The sequence below is a fragment of the Heloderma suspectum genome, chromosome 17, assembly GCF_057233095.1.
Source record: "Heloderma suspectum isolate Gila_16-S chromosome 17, 16-S_ref, whole genome shotgun sequence".
NCBI classification, from domain to species: domain Eukaryota; kingdom Metazoa; phylum Chordata; class Lepidosauria; order Squamata; family Helodermatidae; genus Heloderma; species Heloderma suspectum.
This window is the reverse complement of record NC_139474.1, coordinates 3,674,932-3,697,313: the sequence shown is the minus strand read 5'-3', so window position 1 is coordinate 3,697,313 and position 22,382 is coordinate 3,674,932. Positions and strand designations below refer to the sequence as shown.

The window sequence follows — 22,382 nt, the reverse complement described above, 5'->3', positions numbered from 1 at the left end:
CTATGCACGAGGACTCGGAGACATAGAATTGTGGATGAACTAAGATGTGACCCTGTGGTGTAGTGGTAAATTTAGAAATGCAGGCACTCATCATGACCATCCTCATAGCCGTGCCCCCAAGGAGAGTCCAAAATTGCAGGCAGCTGCATGGATCCAAATCAACATGCCAGTTCTAGCAGTGTTCATCTCTACCAGGAGCAGGGCTTTTGTAGAGCTAATGGGTCTTAATTGCCCATTCAGAACCAAGCTAGGCCAGAAATACTTTGCATCACAACAGGGAACACTATATTGTTGCTGGGAAAATTCATCCCCCACCCCCCTGCCCCAACCCGCTACTGTGAGACATGCAGCTAAACTCAGAGGGAGATGGGAATTTGGAGGGCAGGGAGGGCAGAAGAAGTCAGCGTCCCTGCTAATCAAACTTGCCAGCTTTGCATCCATGCAAGACCAGGCTGTGCTACAACACTGATGTGGCTGTGGCGAACGTGGGCCAAACTACATGGAACATTAGATGCATTACTGTGTTTCATGTGCATTCTTTTCCCAATATAAATAACCATTGCAGCCTCCCCTTCCCTTCCCAACATGCCCTCCCCCCCCCCCCCACACACACTGCTATTTGCATTGGTAACTAGCAGGATGATAGGAGCTTTTCTACCAATGGATCTAACATCTATGGGGGTTGGTTTCACCAAGATTGCAACTGGAGCGGAAGGGTTAGACTCCCCTGCTCACCATAGTTCCGGTCCTGCTTGTAGCCCCCATGGGGGCTATTTCCATTGGCGGGGGAAGCTGCCCCTTAAATGCAGTAATGCATTTCACATCCTGTGTACTTTTGCCTTAAGACACAAGGCTCACGTGTCGCGTGGCTGCTAAGGCTGATGAGAACGTGAGAGTTGGGGCCCACGTACAGAGACAGCAGCCGGGGGGTGTCAGCCTGACGTCACAACTGCAAGTTGGTTCGCATTTTTGTCACGGGGGCTGGCTGCTGAGGCCATGTTGTTCATCAGCAAGCAACCACTTTTGCTCTGTGGCAAGGGCTGTGATGCTCTCTCTCTGGCTTCCCCATATTAACTGGAAGTGACTCAACACGTCCCATCATAAGAAAGGGGAATGTGTTTGAAACAAAAGAAACCCTTGCTGCCCCGGGAGCAGCTTCGCATTGTAGTGTGCTCCAGGGACAGCTCTCAGAGCCGGCGCCAAGGGTTGGCTTGGGCAGGCAGCTGCCAAGGGCCCTCACCCAAGCAGGGGCCCACCGGCAAGAGCTCCCCGGGCCTGCTCCTCTTTAGTGTTGCAACCGGGTTGTCCACCTGCCTCTCGCTCTGGCCCAGACGTGGCGGTGGTGAGGAGGAGCCAGCGGCAGCAGCAGAGGACCTGCTTGTGGGTTTCTTGTGAGCAGCTAGTTGGCCGCTATGTGAGCAGAATGGTGAACTAGACGGACTAGTCCGCTCCTGCTTTCAAGAACCCCATTCGTGCAACTTCACCATTCTCGTCAGCGGACACAAAGTCGTTCATAACTTCACACAGTGCTTTTTGCTGGTGGAATTCGCCAGAACCGAGTTCGAGCACCTTCTATTTGTGTGTGTGTGTGTGTGTGTATATATATAATCTTTGTCCACTATTTTAATGCCCTTTGTTACACTTCAGTTGCCATCTGCTCTCGAGGAAGCATAAGCCAAGAGTTCCGGTGCTGTTTTCTCCAGAAAAAAAACCACTGACCTCCCAAATGCGAGCAAGACATTTTTTTCCCTTTCTCACAATACTAGAGAACCCAGTGGAGTCCTCCCATGAAGCTGATGGGCAGGGGAGTCAGGACAGAGAAAAGGAAGGGCTTCTTCACACAGCACGTAGGCAAACTGGAACTCGCTACCGCAGGATGCAGTGATGGCCACCCATTTGGATGGCTTTCAAAGGGGTTTGGACAAATTCCTGGAGGAGGAGGAGGCTATCAATGGCTCCTAGTCCTGATGGCTCTGTGCCACCTCCAGGATCAGAGGCAGTCTGCCTGTGTGCACCAGCTGCTGGGGCACATGGGCGGGAGGGTGCTGTTGCGCTCCTGTCTTGCTCATGGTTTCCCTGTGGGCAGCTGGTTGGCCGCTGTGTGAGCAGAATGCTGGACTGGATGGACCCTGGGTCTGATCCAGCAGGGCTCCTAAGTTTATACACACACACAGAGACGCGCACCCACATCGAAGAGCAACAGTACACAGCGTGATACCCAATTTCTTAGGAAGAACATGGCTGCAATCCTGGCATGGACACCTGGGAATCATCTCCACTGACCTGGGTGGCGCTTACTTTTGACTGCAGAGCTTCAGCTTGTGAAACGGGTTGAGCTTTTCTTTACAAAAGCTCTCCAGCCTGCCGAGATGCTGTTACCTGAGTTTTTAATCAGAAAGGCGAACAAGTGTTCCCATTTAAAGGCGAGAGTGAAGTAAGAACCTCCTTAAAAGAAAGGGAAAGCATCCAGCCTCAGCTTGATTATTTCCCTCATTCTCCGACTTCCTCTATGCTAGTCGGTCACAAGCTAGTCGGTCACAAGCAAAGTGAAACGTGAAAGCCCCCTTATCGCTCGCTCCCTCGCCAGAGCAAGGAGTGTTCGTTAATTGCCCTGGCGCTCCAGCAGATGATATCCCACTTCTGCTCTGGAAAAAGACCCGGCGTTGTGCTTCCCTGCATTTTCCCTCCACAGCACCACTGTGTACCAAGCAGGGGGTATAGGGGGGGATTGGCTTTTAAGGAAGAGGGGGGGAAATGAGTACGGTGAGCTGAACCCCCACACACACCTTGCCTCCCATGTCCCATTGCTTTGAGGACTTTTCACCCCACCTCAGCTCACAGGCTTGGAGAATAATACCTCTGTCTTTATCAGCTCATCTGTTCAAAGGGCATCCTGGGAAGGAGGAATTACTTTATCACCCACACACACCCCATCACCAGCCAGGCAACAGGGATAAAGATCCACCAAAGTGCTGGCCAAGGTGTCAAGAGAGGGTGGAGGAGGGCTATGGGATTGGCACTGTCCTTGTTGCCACAACCAGCTGTCTTCCTTCCTGGGCACAGGCAGATATGGCAGGGTGTGGAGTAAGTTGGAAGTACATTTTGGGGGCAGTGCTCTCGGCGGCTGCGATGCTGACCGCCGGGATCTTGCTGGGGCACTACGCAATCCCCAAAACGCCCGAAGTCCCTGGCTGGGTTCTCAGCCTCTCTAGAGACTTGGATCCAGCGCTGCTCGAAGATTTCATGAAGCAAGTGGAAGCTGGCCGCATCCGAGGGAACCTCAAGTAAGGCAAGGAGAGGAAGGGACGACCCATGAATGTTCTTCTTTGGCCTTTAGGGCAGTGCTGGGGATCATGTGGCCCTCGAGAAGCTGATGGACTTCAACTCCCATCATTCTCCCTCTTTAGCTATGCTGGCTAGAGCTGATGGGAATTGCAGTCCTACAACATCTGGAGGGCCAGACATCCCCCAGTCCTGCTTAGAGAAATGACCTCATTTCTCTAATGGGATAATGATTTCTCAGTTATCTTTACTTTAAATAAGTAAATGAATAAACTGTATTTATTATAGCATTAGGTCAGAGGTGTAGTGAAGAGCAGGGACTTTTTGATTGGCAAGGACGCTGTTGTCATCTGCAACCACCCAGAGAATTTCCCTTTTCCCTCTGAGCTTAGCTGCAGTTCTCGCAGTAGCTGGGGTGGGGGATGAATTTTCTCACCAACAATATAAAGTTGTGAGCGATCCCTGTTGTAATTCAAAGCATTTTAGGGTGGCTTGGTCTTGAATGGGCCAATAAGTCCCTTTTAGCTTTACCAAAGGCTTGCTCCTGGTGGAAATAAAAAAGCTGCTGGAACTGCTTTGTTGATATGGGTCCACATGGCTGCCTGAATTTTGAGACTCTCCTTGGGGATGTAACTATGGGGGCTGTCATGACAATGAGTGCCTGCACTTCAAAATTTAGCACTACACCACTGCATAAGATTTCCGGACTAGAGTCCAATTACACCTGATGAAGTTTAAGGTGCCACAAGACTCTTCGTTGTTTTTGCAGCAACAGACGTAACACGGTGACCCCTCTGAAAAATCTGTAAATGTTACTGGCCTAGAGAAAAAACTACTAGCTCATTGGTGCACTCGGGTTAGTCATTTGGGGCACACTGGTTACTTGAAAGAACAGAAACGATTATCTTTTACTTTGCAAGAGCTTCTCTGCAGCTCTCAGCTTTGTCACAGATTATCAGCTTCTTATATTTTAAATTGTAAAGTCTTAAATTTCAAGAGTCTGGACCACTCAATACCAGAGGCATCAAAATGAGGGAAAGGCTAATGTGTCTACAGCTTCTTTTAATTTAAAAGGACAACTTGGTGGCCACTAGATAGAGAATGATAAAATTATGAGTGGTGTGCCGAGGGAGAATGTTTAAAGATATTTTATTAGAGCTGTATCTTGGCTTCCTTCCCTCAAGCTCATTTTTCCAATCAGGTTCATCTTGAACTTTGCAAATTGCCCCTGTCTTAAATTCGGTTTGTCCTGAGCTTTGAATATTTTGAAAATTCATTAGCATTTTTGTGTACATTTCTCTGAATGCATGCATTTTTGTATGCATTTTTGCCGAATACACACATTTGCAAGCGATTTCCCTAATACAATGTATTTTTGAACACTATTTTCTTTAACTTATTCGTTTGGGGTATGCATTTTTCAACTGGAGAATTCCACTGCAAAAATTAGAGAAGAGTGCATTTCAAAGGATACCTGAGTTTTGGTTTGCGCATTGGTTCAAAAATGCGAAATTGGGTAAGTCTGCGTTAAAATGTGAACAAAATGAATTTCTCTGCCAGCTCTAGTCCGGGCCTGTTAGCTCTCTTCAGCAAGACTGCTGCATCATACACCTTGAGAACATGCCCTGGAATTAAGTTCTTCATCCTCGCTCATAAATACTAGAACTCAGAGTTACCCACCAAAACGGATTGGTTCAAGCAATGCAGACAAAAGGATGTCCTTCACACAGCACATCGTTCACCTTTGTGGTCACAAGATGTGATGGCAGCTGGTAGTTTAGATGGAGTTTTTTAAAGTGAGACAAATTCAGAAGTTAGATGAATTTACAGCTATCAGCCAAAATAGCTGAATGGAACCCTGGTGTTCAGAGATGGTCTGCTTCTGGAACTGGAACCTTTATGTCTTGCTTTGTGAGCTTCTGGGGGTGGGGGAGCCTATGATACTCCAGATGTTGTTGGATTACAACCCTCGTCATCTCTGGGCATTGGCCATGCTGGCTGGGGCTGATGGGGGTTGGAGTCCAACCACATTTGCAGAGCCTTTGGTTCTCCACCCCTGTGCTAGAGCGACACATCTAGAGTGACTCGTTGCTGTTAGGATCAGAATGCTATCCTGGCCCAGGAAGGCCTGCATCTCGAGGACGAGGTCCGGTTCTACACGCCAGAAGGACACTGACAAAAGTGCATCCAGAGGAGGCCAGTCAGGATACTGAGGGGTCCAGAAATCAAGTCCCATAAGGAACAGTTGAGTGAACTGGGTGTGTTTAGCCTGGAGAAGAGAAGATGGAGGGCAGACGTGAATTGTAGTGGTCCTCAAATATGTGAAAGGCTGAAGAAGACAGAGCTGGCTTGTTCCCTGTCACTCCAGAGGGCAGGATTAGAACCAACGGGTGGAAATGACAGGGAAGCAGATTTTGGATAAACATTAGAAGAAAGTTCCTAAAGGGATGAGCTGTTCAACAGTAAAACAGCTTTCTTTTGAGAGGTGAAGGATTTTCCTTTTCCGGAGGTATTTGTGCAGAGGCAGGACAGTATTTTGCCAAGGGTGGTGTAGTTGCATTCCAGTTGGAGAACAATCCTGCGATGAACAAGGGCTTGACTGCTAAGCAGGGGAGGCTGGTGGCTCCGATTTCCGTGGCACTATGATTCCATTCTGGGTTTCAGCCAGAACTCTAATGGAGCTATCCAAGGTGCTGAACCCCATCCCCAAAAGCAGGTTCAGCACCTTGGATAGCTCCCTTAGAGGTCTGGCTGGCTCTGGCCAAAACCTAGATTTATTTATTTATTTATTTATTTATTTATTTCATTTATATCCACCTTTTTTCATCCTTAAGGAACCCAAGGTGGTGTACATAATCCTTCTCCTCCTCCATTTTATCCTTGCAACAACAACCCTGTGATTTGGGGTTGGGCTGAGCGTCTGTGACTGGCCCAAAGTCACCAAGTGAGCTTCCGTGGCCAAGTGGGGGCTAGAACCCAGATCTCCTGGCTCCCGGTCCAACACTCTAGCCACTACACCACGCTGGCTCTCATGAATGGAATCATACCCCACCCAAATCGGAGCAACCAGCTCACACCGCCTCCACAGTCTAACTCCATGATTCTAGGCGGCTCTAGTTAGTGAATTCCTGTGCCCTTATGTCAGGGTTGGGCAACTTATGGCCCCAGATGTTTCGGCCTCTAACTCCCATCATCCCTCACCATTGACCCTGGGCTGATGGGAGTTGTCAAAATACCTGTTTAATGCCTATGCTGTGACTGAGTTAAACGCATGCATCGAGGAATGAAAGAAAGCACTTGAAATGGGGGAGCGTGTGTATTTTTGTTTTAAAAGGAAGCTCCTGGCAGGGGGGATGAATTCTTTACCTAAAAGTGCACGTGTGCAGCAAACTCCGACGGCACCGCCACCTGCAAACCTGCCCCTCTCCCGTTAGGACCCTGTCTTCCAAGCCCCACATGGCTACCACGAAGGGGGATGAAGATCTGGTGCGTCTAGTGCTGAATCGCTGGCGAGACCCTGCCTTTGGGCTGGACAACGCCACAGAGGTCCAGTACGACGTCTTTCTCTCTTTCCCTGACCCAGCGAAGCCAAACAGCGTGGCTGTGGGTGAGTATGGGGAAGGGATGCTTGCCCACCAGCTTTTTAAAAAAGAGACAACCTCTTAGACTTTGACCTCGCTGGCTTTGTTATAAACCAAGGGTGACAATAAATCCAAGAAAGGCAGGTAGGTAATGATTAGATTTACATAGCACTTGAAGGCAGGTTTACATAGATTTACAGATTTACAAAGATTTACATAGATAAATTTAAAGGCAAAACTGAAGTACTTTGGCCACATCATGAGAAGACAGGAGACCCTGGAGAAGATGCTGATGCTAGGGAAAGTGGAAGGCAAAAGGAGGAGGGGCTGACCAAGGGCAAGATGGACGGATGATATTCTGGAGGTGACGGGCTCAGCCTTGGGGGAGCTGGGGGTGGCGACGGCCGAGAGGAAGCTCTGGCGTGGGCTGGTCCATGAAGTCATGGAGAGTCGGAAGCGACTGAACAAATAAACAACAACAAACACATAGATAAATAGATTTATATAGATTTACATAGTGCTTGAAGGCAGATTTACATAGACTGACACAGATGTATAGATTTACATAGCACTTGAAGGCAGATTTCCATAGATTTACAGACTTCCATAGATTTGCATAGGTAAATAGATTTATATAGATTTACATAGTGCTTGAAGGCAGATTTACATAGATTGACACAGATGTACAGATTTACACAGATTTACATAGCGCTTAAAGGCAGGTAGATAATGGTTAGATTTACATAGAGCTTGACCTCAAAGCATTTTACATATAGAGCAAGAGGTTGTGATGGGGTTGTCCTCCTTATAAGCAATTTCCTGCCTTTTGTGCAGTTCCCCCCCCCCCCCCGTTCTAAAAGGTTGAATTGCCTCTCCTAAGGCTTAACTACTGGAGGAAGAGCTTGGAGCTAAAATACCTTGGTATTTTTCACCCCGCCCCTTCTGTCTTTGGCCCCTCCTGCTACTGGAATACTTCTTCAAAATGGAATTTAGCTGTGGGGCTGAAAGAGATATTCCCACCCTTTCTATAGTAGCTCATATCATTTAATATGGTCATCGTGCTGGGGCACCTTTAGAGGCGAAAATGTTTAACAGGCTTCATATTGCCGACATGGTTGAAGAGAACTTTGTTCTGTTTTGTTTGCAAATTTGAATCTGGCCCCCTCCTGCTTAGCTCCTCTGGCAAATTTTGTAAGGTCTTCAGCAGCTCAAACCCAGCAAAGTTTGAAAGCGGTTGACATTTTGCAAAGCCTGCTTGCAAGGTTGTAACTGGAAGCACCGGGCAGCACAGGTTTGTCTTGTTGCATTTGAAAAGATGCCACGGCTTGTGTGAGGAGCGCTGAGTTTGCATGAAGATTGCCTGCAGCTTAGGCCTGGCGAGGCCAGTTATTTAATCGGCCCTCCAGACAGCTGAGGTGCCTCACAAGCTCAGCTCAGTGAAGGCGTTCCTGAATGTGGGGAACCTGGCAAGGAGTACAAACAGGGGTAGGCATGGTGGGGCACTTGCTGAGGGCCCACACCCCAGCAGGGGCCCACCGAGAGCCCCCTAGACTTGCTCTTCCCCTTCCCCTTCCCCAGTGCAACCAGCTTGTTCAGCTGCTTCTTGCTCTGGCCCAAACAACAGAGGTGGTGAGAAGGAGGAGAAACGGATGCCACCGCCTGCTTGCTCACCAGTTCTCTGCCTGTTGAGCAAGAAGGGGTAGCAGTGATGAGAAAGAGGAGGAGGCCGAACAGGTGAGAAGGTAGACTCACTGGGAGGGGGGCATTTGGGGTGTCTTGTGTAAGGTCCCTCAAAAACATGGCACCAGCACTGAGTGTAAAACTAGGGCTTTCTTCACACGGAGCTTTTATCCTGCTCCCTCAAGGAAGTTCGCAGGCTCTTGACATGACGCTGTGAACCTCCAAGGGGTCTCCTGCACTAAATGCCCTTTGTTTAAAAAAAATATTGGAGATAATGAGCTATCAAATTACCCCATTGTGTTCCGCTTGAGTTCCCTCCGTGAAAAGAGGAAAAGCAGCAAAAAGAGGAGCGAGATCAATGAAGGATAATGGAAGACTCAGATAGGGGCAGAAGGAGGGGGAAAGGGGAGAGGGTAAAGGAAGCAGGTGAAAAGAGAGTGGTTGTGATCCTGCATTTAAAACAGAAGCAGAAAATGGAGGATTTTAGGCTGGTGTAGAGATGCCCTAGCCAGGACAAGCAGCTGAGATTTCAAAGTGTATGCATGTGGCTGTTTGGGGAGGGAGATCAGGGACAAACTTTGTTGGCCAAAATAAGGAAGTCTGGGAAAGGGATTGGAGGGCAAGAAGGGAAAGCATATGGCGAACGGGAGAGGCTAGGACAGGAACAGCAGCTGTGGATGTTCTGACCGGACCTGCTCTGTCTTTCATGCCAGTGTTGCCAAATGGAACCCAGGTCTTTGTCTCCCGGCAAACGGAGGAAAATCTCACCATGGACCAGGCCGACAAAGACGTAGTGAAGCCCTACGCAGCTTATGCCCCCCCCGGGAACCCCAAGGTACAAAGTGCGGAAGCTGTCCCCTTGTGTGTGTGTTTGTCTCCTTCTGTCTAATCTCTCATCTCCTTATCTCATCTCCTTATCTTATTTGTCTTATCAAAGAATTTGATAAGACACATTTTTATCTCTGCTTGGAAATTGCCCCCTTTATGGGCCGAAGACACCATGTCAGAATCTCACAATTGCAGGTGACGCATTGATTGGCCTCTTGGTGTTGTCGCCCTGCCAGCTTTGGAGAGAGAGTGTGTGTGTGGGAGAGGGAGAGGGAGAAACCAAACTCTCATCAGCCATCACTATGTAGTAACATTCTGGAGGGCAGGAGTGCTGTCAATAAAACCTGGTGCCCGGTTTTATCTGCCTGGTGCTGACAGATTGCTCTGCAGACATATTAGAGCAGGATGGGAACGTGCTGCCCACCTGACGTTGTGGGAGTGCAACTCCCACCATCCCTCACCATTGGCTATGCTGGCTAGGGCAGGTGGGAATTGCAGTCCAACAACACCCAGAGAGCCACATGTTCTCCACCCGTGTCAACGGACGGATCTCACAAGATGCAAGGAAGGATGTACTCCAGATGTTCTGCCAATAGGTACCTTCCTCCGCAGACCACCTGCCTCCTGTTGTTCTGCCAAGACACTGTAACCTGGGTGCCCACTCCCTTGAATTTGCTCCCCTTTCTCTGTCATCCCCCTGTGTTGAAGTCTAGACTGCATGCTCCTTGGGGCAGAGTGTAGGCCTCTTATGCTTTGTCATGTGCTATGCACATCGATGATTCTTCTTCAGCATCTAAGGCCCTCCTCTGGGTCGCTCCTCTGAGGGGGGCTCAGAAGACGCTAACACGGGAGAGGGACTTTTTGGTGGCGGCCCCCCAATTCTGCAATGATCTCCCGGATGAGGCCCGCCTGGTGCCAACGCTGTTATCTTTTCAGCGCCAGGTTAAGACCTTCCTCTTCACTCAGGCATTCGGCAGCATACGATGAGTTTTTAACCCAGTCTTCGATCGTCTTTGCTTGATGGTTTAAAAAAATTGTCTTTAGATATATGTTGTCTGTGTGTGTGCTGTCTGTTTATGTATTTTTATGTAAGTGGTTTTACACTTTGTATAGAGTGGTTGTAATGGGTTTTCATCGTTGTGAACCACCCAGAGATCTTCGGCTATGGGGCAGTATAGATATGTAATAAATAAATAAATAAAAATGCAACAACAACAACAAAAACAAACAAACAATGCTGCTGTCCCTTCCTGTGGCTTCCACAGGATGTAGTGATGGCCACCAATTCGGATGGCTTTAAAAGCGGGTTGGACAAAGTCCTGGAGGAAAAGGCTATCAATGGCTCCTAGTCTTGATGGCTATGTGCTACCTCCAGTACCAGAGGCAGTGAGCCTATGTACACCAGTTGCTGGGGAACATGGGCGGGAGGGTGCTGTTGCGCTCGTGCTGTGCTTGTGAGTTCCTGGTTGACAGCTGGCTGGCCACTGTGTGAACAGAATGGACTCTTGGTCTGATCCAGCAGGGCTCTTCTTATGTTATTATGGTAATGACCAAGTGTCATTCCAAGATGTTGCCAGTGCCAGTGATAAGGTTGTCAACAGCGGTCCGCTTAAGGGTTCCAGCGCTCCCACCGTGTCGGGCTTGGGGAGAGAGTTTTCTCAGGAGTTTTGCCTGGGCTTTGGAACTCCCTCCTAGGGAGGTTAGGTTCATCTTCACTCACACACTTGGATGGCTTTCCACATTTTAGAAAGGCTTTTGAATATTTGCCCTGGTTTTATGCTGGTTGTTAATGATGTTGGGGCCGTAGTGATTTCTTTCCGCTGCTTTTATGAGTGTATGCTTTTACTGAATATATTTTTTATTTTATGCTTTTCGCCGTTTTCGATTCTGTTCTCAGCTGCAGTGCTATCTTATGTTGTGAGATGCCTTGAGAACTATTTTGAGGGAAAGGGGGTCTGAGAACCGGTGTGGTGTGGTGGTTGGAGTGTTGGACTGGTTCTTGGGAGATCCAGGTTCTGGTCCCCACTCAGCCCTGAAGCTCTCTGGGTGACCTTGGCCCAGTCACTGACTCTCAGCCTGACCTACCTCACAGGGTTGTTGTGGGAATGAAATATGGAAATATGGACTATGGACTATGGAAATATGGACTATGGAAATATGGACTATGGACTATGGAAATATGGACTATGGAAGCTGCCTTTGGCTCCTTTCAGGAGGAAAAAAGTGGGATATAAATGAAATACTAAACAAATTATCACTAGGAAATCGAAAGTCTGGCGTATCACTAGGACAACAGAGGCTTTACTTTTTCTTTTGGTATTTTTTTGTGATGCCGTGTCTCACCAAAACCCTTTTACCTTGTGTGTTACCTTGGAAAGCCCGCTAGTGCTTTTGATCATTCAATGTGCTAACGTTTTTCTGCGCCGGTTTCCTATCCGTGCGGGTTGCCCAGTGTGGACTTGAAAAGGATGTCAGAGAAATCCACAATGGATTCAAAATGAGTTCGGATTCCTATGAATCCAACCTGAGGATTCAACAGTGGACTGGCTTTTTCGAAGTTGTTTTTTTACTTTTGGAGGGGAATTTTGTGCAAATGTACACTCGCACAAGTGCAAGTTAGTGCAAGCCCACAGTTGCACAAGTGTGCCCGTGCGCAAGTGTGTGTCAGCGCAAGTGCACACTTAATCTTTGCAAACCGCCCAGAGAGCTTTGGCTGTTGGGTGGTATAGAAATGTAATAAATAAGAAATGTAATAAATAATAAGTGCACATTAGCGCTAATAAGCATTAGCAAATGAATATAATTCTCATTCAAAAATCCGATTCTGTCAATGAGCGGATGACGAACAAAGGGTGCCTGGCTGTCCGCAAAACACAAACGGAATGGATTTAACAAAATGTATGCATCCCTAGACTTGGCAAAAGAGTGTTAATAACCTTGCAATGTGCTTCCATGGGAACTGATTGTTGGACTATTTTCCTGAATGGCCAAGAAATATCTGAAAAGGGGCAGAAAGGCACCCCGCCCCCCTGCTTGGGATGGTGCAATTTCAAAAGAACAGGGACAGAGAGCTGAGTTTGGTCTCTGTAAGCAACATAGGGTGCTGCTTGTCTCCCCAGAGATCTGACAGGGTCACAGTGGATTTGGGATATCTGTTGGAGTGTTTTTTAAGCTGGGCCTCCTATGCACCTATATGCCACTTGTACATTTGTAAATAAACTTGTCTTATTTTACTGATTGATTGTAAGCTGCTCATGGGAGTTTTTTCTTTTGGCTGAGGAGCAGCACAACAAGACTTTAAATAAGCAAACAAATGAATAAATACTATTTGTAAATAAATGCAAATACTACAGGACGCCAATAAGCGTCCAGTGTTGTCCTTCCAAAAGGAGCCACGGTCATGGGTTTGTGCTGCCCCCCCCCGAACTTCTCAGTGCTCAGAAAAGTGGGGTGAACATAACACAATATGATAAGACACAAGATGGGGGTGGAAGCAACATTTTAATTTGCTCGGGCATAAATTGCCCCACTTTGGCTATTTTTAATTCCCTGCTCTCAGGGATCCACGGCACTCACTCTCTTCTTTTTTCATCCTTCCAGGGGAAATTGGTCTATGCGAACCAAGGAAAAATGAGTGACTACCAATTCCTGATAGAACAGAATATTGTTCTCAATGGCACAATAGCCATAACCCGTTACGGAGGGGCTGGCCGAGCAACCAAGGTAAGCCCGGGCCACTTTCATGTTTTGCTCTCACAATTAGATTCTGTGGGACACTTAATAACAGCAGCCTTCTAAATTGTAAATGTTTGTGACACAAAAAGCCTTCAGTGTGGTGGCCCCCTTCCTGTGGAATTCCCTGCCTTTGGAGGTCAGGCAGGTGCCCACCTTGTGTTCATTCCGGTGCCTTCTGAAGACATTGTTATTTCGAGAGGTCTTCCTTAAGTGACCACTGATAGTTTAGATGCTTCTTGGCTTTTGTGCAGTTTTTTCCCCTATTCTAAAAGGTTGAAATGCCTCTTAGAGCTTTTCTAAGGCTTAGAAGCGAATTTATGGTACACTCGCCATCCCCTACTCGTGGTTCTTTACGGGTTCTTTAGACAACATCGTGACCCTCCAGTTTTGCTTCTGTGTCTAACCAGCACTTTCAGCAAATTTTTTTAGAGCAGAGAAAATGTGGCATTTAATTGTGAAAACGAGAGAAAGTGTGATTTCCTTTTGTGTATTTACGCTATTCTGCCTCGCTAACACTTGTCGCATAAGGACTTACTGGCATTTTTCTGGATGGTGGCAAGAATGGAGATCACACCAGTCTGGAACTCTACAGCTGGACCATCAGCCAAAGGCTGGGAAAAGAGGCTTTGGGACATAGCCTTATTTAGGAAAATTAACCAAAGAGCAAAGGGTGATGTGCAGTAGCACAGTTGACAATGACTTCTACACATATTGGCACCCCAGATCACTTTGTCAGCATGCGCAGGGAGGGGGGCTTGAAACTTTCTCAATCCCATGTAACTACCTTGAAAGACTCACTAAGGACTTCCTAGCTAAGTCTAGACCTGTGGACCCTCTGGAGGGCCTTTAATCCTACAGTATTAAATACCTGTACTGCTGTACGTGGGTCTTTGTTGAAAAGTGATTTCCTGCTTCATGATGGTTATGTTTTTGTTGAAAAGTTATTTCCTGCTTCCTGATGGCTATGTTTTTATGCTGAAAAGTTATTTCCTGCTTCCTGATGGTTATGTTTTTATGCTGAAAAGTTATTACCTGCTTCGTGATGGTTATGTTTTTGTTGAAAAGTTATTTCCTGCTTCCTGATGGCTATGTTTTTATGCTGAAAAGTTATTTCCTGCTTCCTGATGGTTATGTTTTTATGCTGAAAAGTTATTACCTGCTTCGTGATGGTTATGTTTTTGTTGAAAAGTTATTTCCTGCTTCCTGATGGTTATGTTTTTATGTTGAATTATTTGTTCATGAAGATTAAAAAGGTATCAGTTTTTAAAAAAATGACAGCTAGGATGTCCAATGCACAAAAGCACTCATGTACCCTATCTTGGCAGGCAATCAATGGGGCCCAGTTTGGTGTAATCGGAGTGGTGGTGTACACCGATCCTGCGGACATAAATGATGGCAAGGCTTCAGCAGAGGATGCCTACCCCCACTCGTGGTACATGCCCCCCTCAGGTGTGGAGAGGGGGTCTTACAACAGCCATTTTGGAGACCTGCTGACACCTTATTATCCAGCCAAAGGTGAGATCTGGGCTGGAGCGCCGGGCCCAAATCCAGTGGAGGCTGGTGGCTCCAATGTCAGTGGGGCGGTGAATCCGCTCCGGGCTTCAGCCAGAACCAGTCAGAACACTAAAGGAGGCCTCCAGGGTTCTTCCAATGTCAGTGGGGCAGTGAATTCATTCTGGGTTTCAGTTAGGACCAGTCAGAACTCTAAAGGAGGCCTCCAAGGTGCTTCCAATGTCAGGGGGGCAGTGAATCCGTTCCGGGTTTCAGTTAGGACCAGTCAGAACTCTAAAGGAGGCCTCCAAGGTGCTTCCAATGTCAGGGGGGCAGTGAATCCGTTCCGGGTTTCAGTTAGGACCAGTCAGAACTCTAAAGGAGGCCTTCACACCTTGGACAGCTCCTTTAGAGTTCTGACTGAAACCTGGAGCGGATTCACGGCCCCACTGACATCGGAGCCACGAGCCTCTACTGCCCCAATCTGTGCAGACTTTGCACTGGTGCTTCCTCACCACTTCTGTTTGTAAGCAGGTTCCTAGGGAAGCTTTTATAAAGGTCCAGGTGGATCACCTATCAGGCACCTGCCTGTGACGCAAGGCGGGAACCCCAGCTGGCGGTAGGAACCATCTCCCCGGCACTGCTCTTCCCGCCTCGGCCAGAACTGAGTGGGGACGCGCAGGCAGAGGACGGTTCGCGACACCACCAGTCAAAACACACGGTGCAGCTCAGGGCCAGCATGGAGGGTCAGCGCGGAGGGGCACCTGCTCACGTCCCGCACCCCAGCAGGGGCCCACTGAGAAGGGCCCCCTGGGCTCGCTCGTCCTCTTCCCCGTGGCAACCTGCTTGTTCACCTGCCTCTCGCTCTGGCCGAGAATGGTGGTGGTGAGAAGGAGGAGCACGTGCCACGGCTGACTTGCTCCCGGGCTCTCCGCGCCTCAAGCAAGCAAGCGGGAGCAGGCCCAGCCAAAGACATTTGGCTGCCTGAGGCAAAGGACAAGGTGGCGCCCCCTCCCATCCCGTGCACGAACGCTGACTGAACCAGCAGGTGATCCTGTCTTCTGCGCTAAGGACGGGGCAACGTTCTGTGCTGAACGTGAAGGCAGCAGGCTAGCTGAGGGGGCGCAGAGGAGGCTGCGCGGCCTACGGTTCTCTCCTCGGACACCTTGCTGCCGCCGCCCAACATCTACTGCCTGGGGCAGCTGCCTCGCCCTGCCGGCCCCGAGTGGGAGCCATGAGGAGGAAGAGGAGGAAGAGCAAGAGCAGCTGGGGACCATGGCAGTGAGAAGGTCAGCTCACTGTGGGAGGAGGGGACCTGTTGAGGGTGCCTTGCCGTCCGACGTCTGGAGCCGGCACTGGTACAGCGCTTCCGTCTTTCACGCCTTCGTAGATTTTCTGTGGTAAGAAGGCAGATGGAAGAAGTGGCAGGAAAGCACAGGATGGTTCCAAATGGAAGACAACGCCATCCGGACCCCCCCATAAGATCCTGTGAACGAGGCAGGGCATTTGCACGATAAAAGCCTCATCTAGAAGCACCTCAGGTCATTGCCTCCAGCAGCGGAGGCTGATGGCTCTATACTGTCCGTGGGGTGGTGAATCTGCTCCAGGTTTCAGTCAGAACTCTAAAGGAGCTCTCCAAGATGTGGAAGCATCTTGGATATCTCCGTTAGAGTTCTGGCTGAAACCCGGAGCAGATTCACTGCCCCACTTACATCAGAGCCACCAGCCTCCACTGCTGGAAGCCTAGCGCTTCTCAACACCAGGATTTTATCTCACGCCTTCACCAGGGCTTCTGCTTCTGGATTTCTTGCAGGATTAAGATTGGCTCCTGTGCGTGTGCTTTTTTTCGGGGATGTCCTTTCTCTGCAAGTTCTATATGTTTCATTATACAGCCACTAGATGGCACTGTGATATAGGAGGATTCCAGAAATTCACTCACTGTTGGAGTGCTTCAAAGCACGATTAAAATTTATTATTGCATTTTCCCAGTTAAAGAAAAAGCCGGGATAAAGTTTATAGAGCACATGTCATAAGGCCCAGGAGGTTGACAACATCATGTAAAGGACCTGCACACTTTCATGAGTCACCAATCACAAGTGCACAAAAAAGCCCCATCTAGCACCATCTTAGTCCATCTTCCTTCCTACCTTCCTCATCTCTCCGCTTGCAGATTTCACCTATAGGATCTCAGAGGACCAGATTATAGGCATTCCTCCGATCCCGACACAACCCATTGGCTTTGAGGATGCCAAGAAGCTAATCTGGTGAGTAAAACTCTTTGATGCCTACAAGAAGAATTTCTCTCGGGATGATGTGAAAAGGAAGTGGATGTGTGTGAGGAGAACAACATCTCTGATTTAGATGGAAGCTATTCTTTTGCCCAGAGTGTAAAATAAAATTCCACAGAGGTTTGAGACGTGGCTAAGAAAACCCCAAGGTTTTCAAATTTCAAAATTCAGATTTCGAAATTAAATTTGAGGGACAGTCTGAAAGAAAGAAATGGGGAGGGCGACACCATGAATTTTAAATCTTGTTGCCAATCTTTAGAGAAACGATGTTAACTTTTAACCTATCAATTTCAGTACTCTGTATTTCTTTTTTTTAGGCCGTCAAACAGGAAGAGTATCCAGAATTAAAACACACACACATGCTTGCATAAAACAAAATGGAAAAAGATCAGATAAATATATTAAATTTAAATAATTATGTTATAAAATTAATATTAAATACAATGTAAGAAAGCCGGTCTTGCAAATTAAAGCAACAACGGCTGTGCACATTTTTTTAAATGTAGCAGGAAAATTTGTAAATTATAACCATAAATCCACAGATAGAAATAGGATGGCCTTACTCCCATATACTACATAGTTCAACAGGAGGACGGTCAGCTAGCCCATTACAGAACAACGTAATCATGAACATAAGACAGATGCAATACTTGATAGCCCTCCTGATAGCATTATTATTCTCATTATTGAAGAAGGTTTATCTGTTGCAATAATTTCAAGTGAAAAACGTTCAAGAACTGCTAGTTTCCAAAAGAGCTGGAAGATCTCAGCTAGATGGAGACTTACAAATTAATTCTTATTCCTTCTTGGCAATCGTAATGGAACAGTATCTGTTACTGAGAACGTTGTAAAAGAATTAGGAAAATAATACACTCCCCCCCCCACACACACACACACACCCCGGATCAGGCAAATACAAGTTAAGGGTTAGGCAAGCTGGCATGGCAAAGCTCTAAACTTTGTGTTGTACTTGCAGTGACCTGGCTGGTCCTAAAGCAAATAACTCCTGGCAAGGAGCTTTGGGTTGCATCTACCATCTCGGCCCCGGATTCCAGCAAAATGGGTCATTCTCTGATATCAGGTATCTCTAAATGAGAGTTCTCCACTCTGTCCTGCCTCCCCACTGGAGGCAGAAAGTCATGGCACTGAGGTCGAATCACCCAGAGTCAATCACACACATCTCAAAGAGTGATTTTGTTTTCTCATTATTTCTTTGCTGTGTGGTGGTGGTGTCCCGGCTTTTGCGCAATTTCCCCCCATTCTAAAAGGCTGAAATGGGCAGGAAGAGCTAAAATATGCTGGCGTTTTTGGCCCCGCCCCTTCTGCCTTTAGCTCCACCCACCACTGGAATGGGGCCCCCGGGAGCTTCTCTGCAATGGAATGTGGCTCTTGTGCGGAAAGAGGTTCCTCCCTCCTTGTTTAACTGTACCCGGTGCCCTTTGCTTTCTAGTGACGTCCAGGTCAATGTCTATAACCAGAGACGGATCAACACATCTTCCAACGTGATGGGGCTGATACGAGGAAGTGTCGAACCGGGTGAGTTGTCCTGCGCAGCCGGTGCCTCTGCCCCTCCATCTATACTGTGCCCTCTTTCTTGGTAGGATCCACTCCAGGACTTCACTTGTGCCACCTCGAAACTGTTAGGAATGGCAGGTTCCTAACTCTTTCCTAACTAACCCCAGCTCTTTGCTCTGGAAGGAAAGGTTCCTCCTGTGCAAGCACCGGTCATTACTGACCCCTGGAGGGACGCCTGCTTGCGCTGGCGTTTTCATGGCAGACTGTAGCGGGGTGGTTTGCCATTGCCTTCCCCAGTCGTGACTACCTTTCCCCCAGCAAGCTGGGTGCTCATTTCACCGACCGTGGAAGGATGGAGGGCTGAGTCGACCTGAGCCGGCTACCTGAGACCCGGCTTCCACTAGGATCGAACTCAGGTCGTGGGGAGAGTTTCAGTTGCAATACTGCCGCCTACCACCAGAAATACAGTGTTGTCTGCCTTTTAGTAAATGAGTTAATTCTCCAACGTATTTAGGGTTGGATCAGGCAGAAGGAGCAGGGGTAGCAGTTCAGCTTTCAATCTTAAAGCAAAATCCACCCACGAAAAGATTGCAGAAGTTGCTAATTGCCAAGTCTTGCTTGCTTCAGCTAGATTTGGGTTTTAGTAGCAGCTAAAGTCCGACACACAGACACACTCTTTCCAAAACCAGAGATCCATATTTGAACTCTCAATCTGAGCTCCTTTAAAAGATCCATCTGTTTATACCCCCTCCAGAATTATTATTACCTTGTTTCTTTGTTGCTAGCCTGGTTCCTTCTGTGGTTTCATTGCACTGATCAAACAACACTAAAGTACACGGAAATGTACCATGCCACTATTTAAACCCATTCTAATGTATGATATGCTTTAAGGTATCACAGCCTCCCTTAGTGATTCTAGGATTAATGGCCTCACGAAATTTCTGGTAATGTCACAGTCCCATAATTTGGAAAGGAATCTCCTTTCCCCTAAAGCAAGGGTGGGAAATCTTTTTCAGAAGAAGCTCTAAAAATTCAGAACAAGTCTAAACATTTTGTCATGGTGCTGCAAGGCTCTTTTGTTTGAGGAATTTCAATATGCTTTTTCGGTGACATATTCTATTTTCAATACATCACCTAGGTGGGTTTGTTGCGGTGCGTTTCGCAATTGCTATTACCTGCCCGATGGCCTGGGGATAGCATGGGTTAGATATTAAAAGAAAACAAAACTACTTGTACTACTAATCTCTTCTCCTTCCTTTGTTTCCTTCAAAATGCATTGAAATTGACTGAGCAGCACTGAAGCATATTGCCATGCATCATGTTGTATATCTTACATTAATTCTGGTACAAGGAACACTCTGGTTAAAGGGGCTGCAAATGAATGGCAAATGTAATGGAGTACAATAAAATATGGAGAAGGCAGGCCATTCTTCTCTTATGATAAACCTTTCCCTTTTTATGCCCCAGGCCAACACCGACACACACCTGCATTTCATTTTTGTGAAGTTTCTCCTCTCTCCTCCCCTAGACCGGTACGTCCTATATGGTAACCACCGGGACAGCTGGGTGCATGGAGCTATTGATCCCAGCAGCGGGACAGCTGTAATGCTGGAGGTCACACGGGTGTTGGGCAAGATGGTGAAGGAAGGTGAGCTTGGCATATGGGGTGGATTTTCTGTTTACTGCGGGGCAAACTGTGGCAACTCCAGGGGAAGGCCTGGTAGGCAGGGGGCAAAGTTGAGGGTGCAGTTCACAAGTTTGGATCCCTCCTCCAGAACAGCTGATTTGCCCATTTCCTCCTCTGGCTGGACAGTTGTGGAGAGACAAGTGAGGAGTCCTGGCCCGTCAGAACACTTCTGTCAGGGTTCCACTTATGACCTGGACCCCCTGAGCAACCCCTTAAAGATCACTTCCCTCCTTAAGTGTCCCACCTTCCTACCTTTTACCTTCCCCTTTCCAGTAACGTGGGGTTTAGGCTGTAGTCGTGGGGTGACTGACACTCTAGACCCTTGGGGTTTAACTGTTTACTGGTAGATTTACTGGTAGATTTAAAGCAAATTACAACTAAAGGTATTTACACAATAGAGCTGAGTGATACAAAAGACATTAAAAGAAAAGTTGCAAAACACCAGTGCCTTTACCCTAGCCGTCCTTAGACTTTTCTAGGCTGCTTCTTCCTGCTCACTCTTCAGACTCTGCTCTCACTTCAGGCTCTGGCTGTCGCTGCTCTCATTGGCTCTCTCTCTCTCTCTCTCTCTCTTTGTATACTCTTCCCTCAAAACCAAAAGTACTGCTTCAAACCTGAAGAAATGAAACTTAAGTGGAGAAATGACATTTAACTGGAGAAACGAAACTACTCCTCTCAGGGTTCCCCCCCCCCCGAGAAAACTCCAGGTCTCCAAGCCTGACCTTTTCCCCTTTTGCCTCTGTAGGCCTCAAACTTTCACACCTGGATAGGTTGACTTATGTATTTATGTATTCGTCTATTTATTTTCAACACTTTACCCTACCCTGCAGCCAAAAAAGGCTCCCAGAGTGGTTTATACAGATTAATAAAAAGACAGTCCCTGCCCTCAGGTTTACAAGCTAAAGGACATGACACAAAAGGAGAAGGGATTGGGAGGGAGGAGGAAAAAAGCAAAACTCACGCCCCAGTTCTTAGTTTCAAAAGTTCTCGTAGGCGGGGCAGGGAAGGGGGAAACAAGTAACATCGACATCACACCTTTCTTCCATCAAGTTTATGTACATGGAGCAGAGGTGGGTTGGTGGGGGGGGGGTCTCCCAGCCAGCCAGCCAGCCAGCCAGTGAACAGACCCAGCCCTGCATAGCTTCATCAAGGTAGCAGTAGTGTCATTTACATTCAGACCAACCCTGGGGTGTCTAGGGTCTTAACTGCCACTGCTACTGTCTAGGGCAGCCTTCTCCAACCTGGTGCCCACCAGAGGTGTTGGGCTACAACTCCCATCATCAGGATGGGAGTAGTAGTCCAACACCTCTGGAGGCCACTGAATTGGGGACAGCTGGTCTAGTGTCTCTTTCGCACAGTCAAATTCAACAGCAGGGTTGTTATCCTGGGATTTGAACCTGGGACTTCATGATCAGCCAGCCTGCTGCTATCCACCCAGCTGCAATTTACTGGATTAGAGCTTCTGCAGGAGCAAAGACCATGATCCAGGATGTACCCGGCCATGTCTAGTTTTTGCAGATAACATCCTAGCAGTTACGGGATTAAAACCTGGCCTGGGCCTTTTTCTTTCTTTCAGGGAAGTGGCGCCCACGGAGATCCATTATTTTCGGCAGCTGGGGTGCTGAGGAATTCGGTCTCATTGGCTCCACCGAGTACACAGAGGTAAAAGAACCAGGAGTGTGTGAGCGTGCGAAAAAAGAAGAGGTGGTTTATGCCGATTCTCAAGTATCTAAATCCAGGGTGTTGAACCTCTTTTAGCCTGAGTGCTGAATTCAGGTTTGGAGATGCTCCCGGGGGCAGCAGTCCAGTGGTGGGTGGAGCTGAAGGGAAAGGGGTGGGGCCTGAGGCAAAAGGGGTGGAGACAAACTACCAGCATATTTTAGTTTACAGCTTTTATTGCCAATAACTAAGTTTTAGGAGAGGCATGCCCAGCTTTTAGGAGGCAGGGGGGATGGCAAAAGCTGGGAAACTACCAAATGATTGGTGGCTCAGGGAGCGGGGGGCAGCTGCAGAGGAAACTGCAGAGTTCCTAATTGGGACCCCAGGTGGGCAGGACTCAGCCCAACAAGCTTGAGGCTCAACATCCTTGACTTACATAGTGGAAGAGATGGAGGAATGGTAGCATGGGCATATAATATTCTTGTTTATAGGTGGATTCAGGGGGAGGCATGCATCTATACTCCTGTAGCTCAGGTCCCAGGAAATCTCTCCTTAGAATCAGGAGAGATGCAGAATCTCAACAGAACAGCAACCGTTATTCCAGTTACAACGCAGCCTAGAAGAGGGACAAGCAGA

At 47.8% G+C, this 22,382-nt stretch overlaps 1 protein-coding gene across 2 annotated transcripts in view; it reads left to right on the top strand.

The window, feature by feature from the left end:
* The first annotated feature begins 2,729 nt into the window (after positions 1 to 2,729).
* NAALADL1 (N-acetylated alpha-linked acidic dipeptidase like 1) overlaps positions 2,730 to 22,382 on the top strand; it is a 32,975-nt gene continuing 13,322 nt past the window's right edge. The window contains exons 1-10 of one of the 2 annotated variants that reach the window (XM_084824855.1): positions 2,730 to 3,284; positions 6,717 to 6,889; positions 9,257 to 9,378; positions 12,972 to 13,094; positions 14,432 to 14,621; positions 16,768 to 16,861; positions 17,862 to 17,966; positions 18,336 to 18,421; positions 19,929 to 20,048; positions 21,664 to 21,749. In XM_084824855.1, the coding sequence (XP_084680981.1) occupies positions 2,797 to 3,284; positions 6,717 to 6,889; positions 9,257 to 9,378; positions 12,972 to 13,094; positions 14,432 to 14,621; positions 16,768 to 16,861; positions 17,862 to 17,966; positions 18,336 to 18,421; positions 19,929 to 20,048; positions 21,664 to 21,749 (1,587 nt within the window). In that variant the 5' untranslated portion in view covers positions 2,730 to 2,796. Of the gene's footprint in view, positions 3,285 to 6,716; positions 6,890 to 7,181; positions 7,228 to 9,256; positions 9,379 to 12,971; positions 13,095 to 14,431; positions 14,622 to 16,767; positions 16,862 to 17,861; positions 17,967 to 18,335; positions 18,422 to 19,928; positions 20,049 to 21,663; positions 21,750 to 22,382 lie in introns of those variants that run through there. The other variant, XM_084824856.1, reaches the window with a different exon arrangement.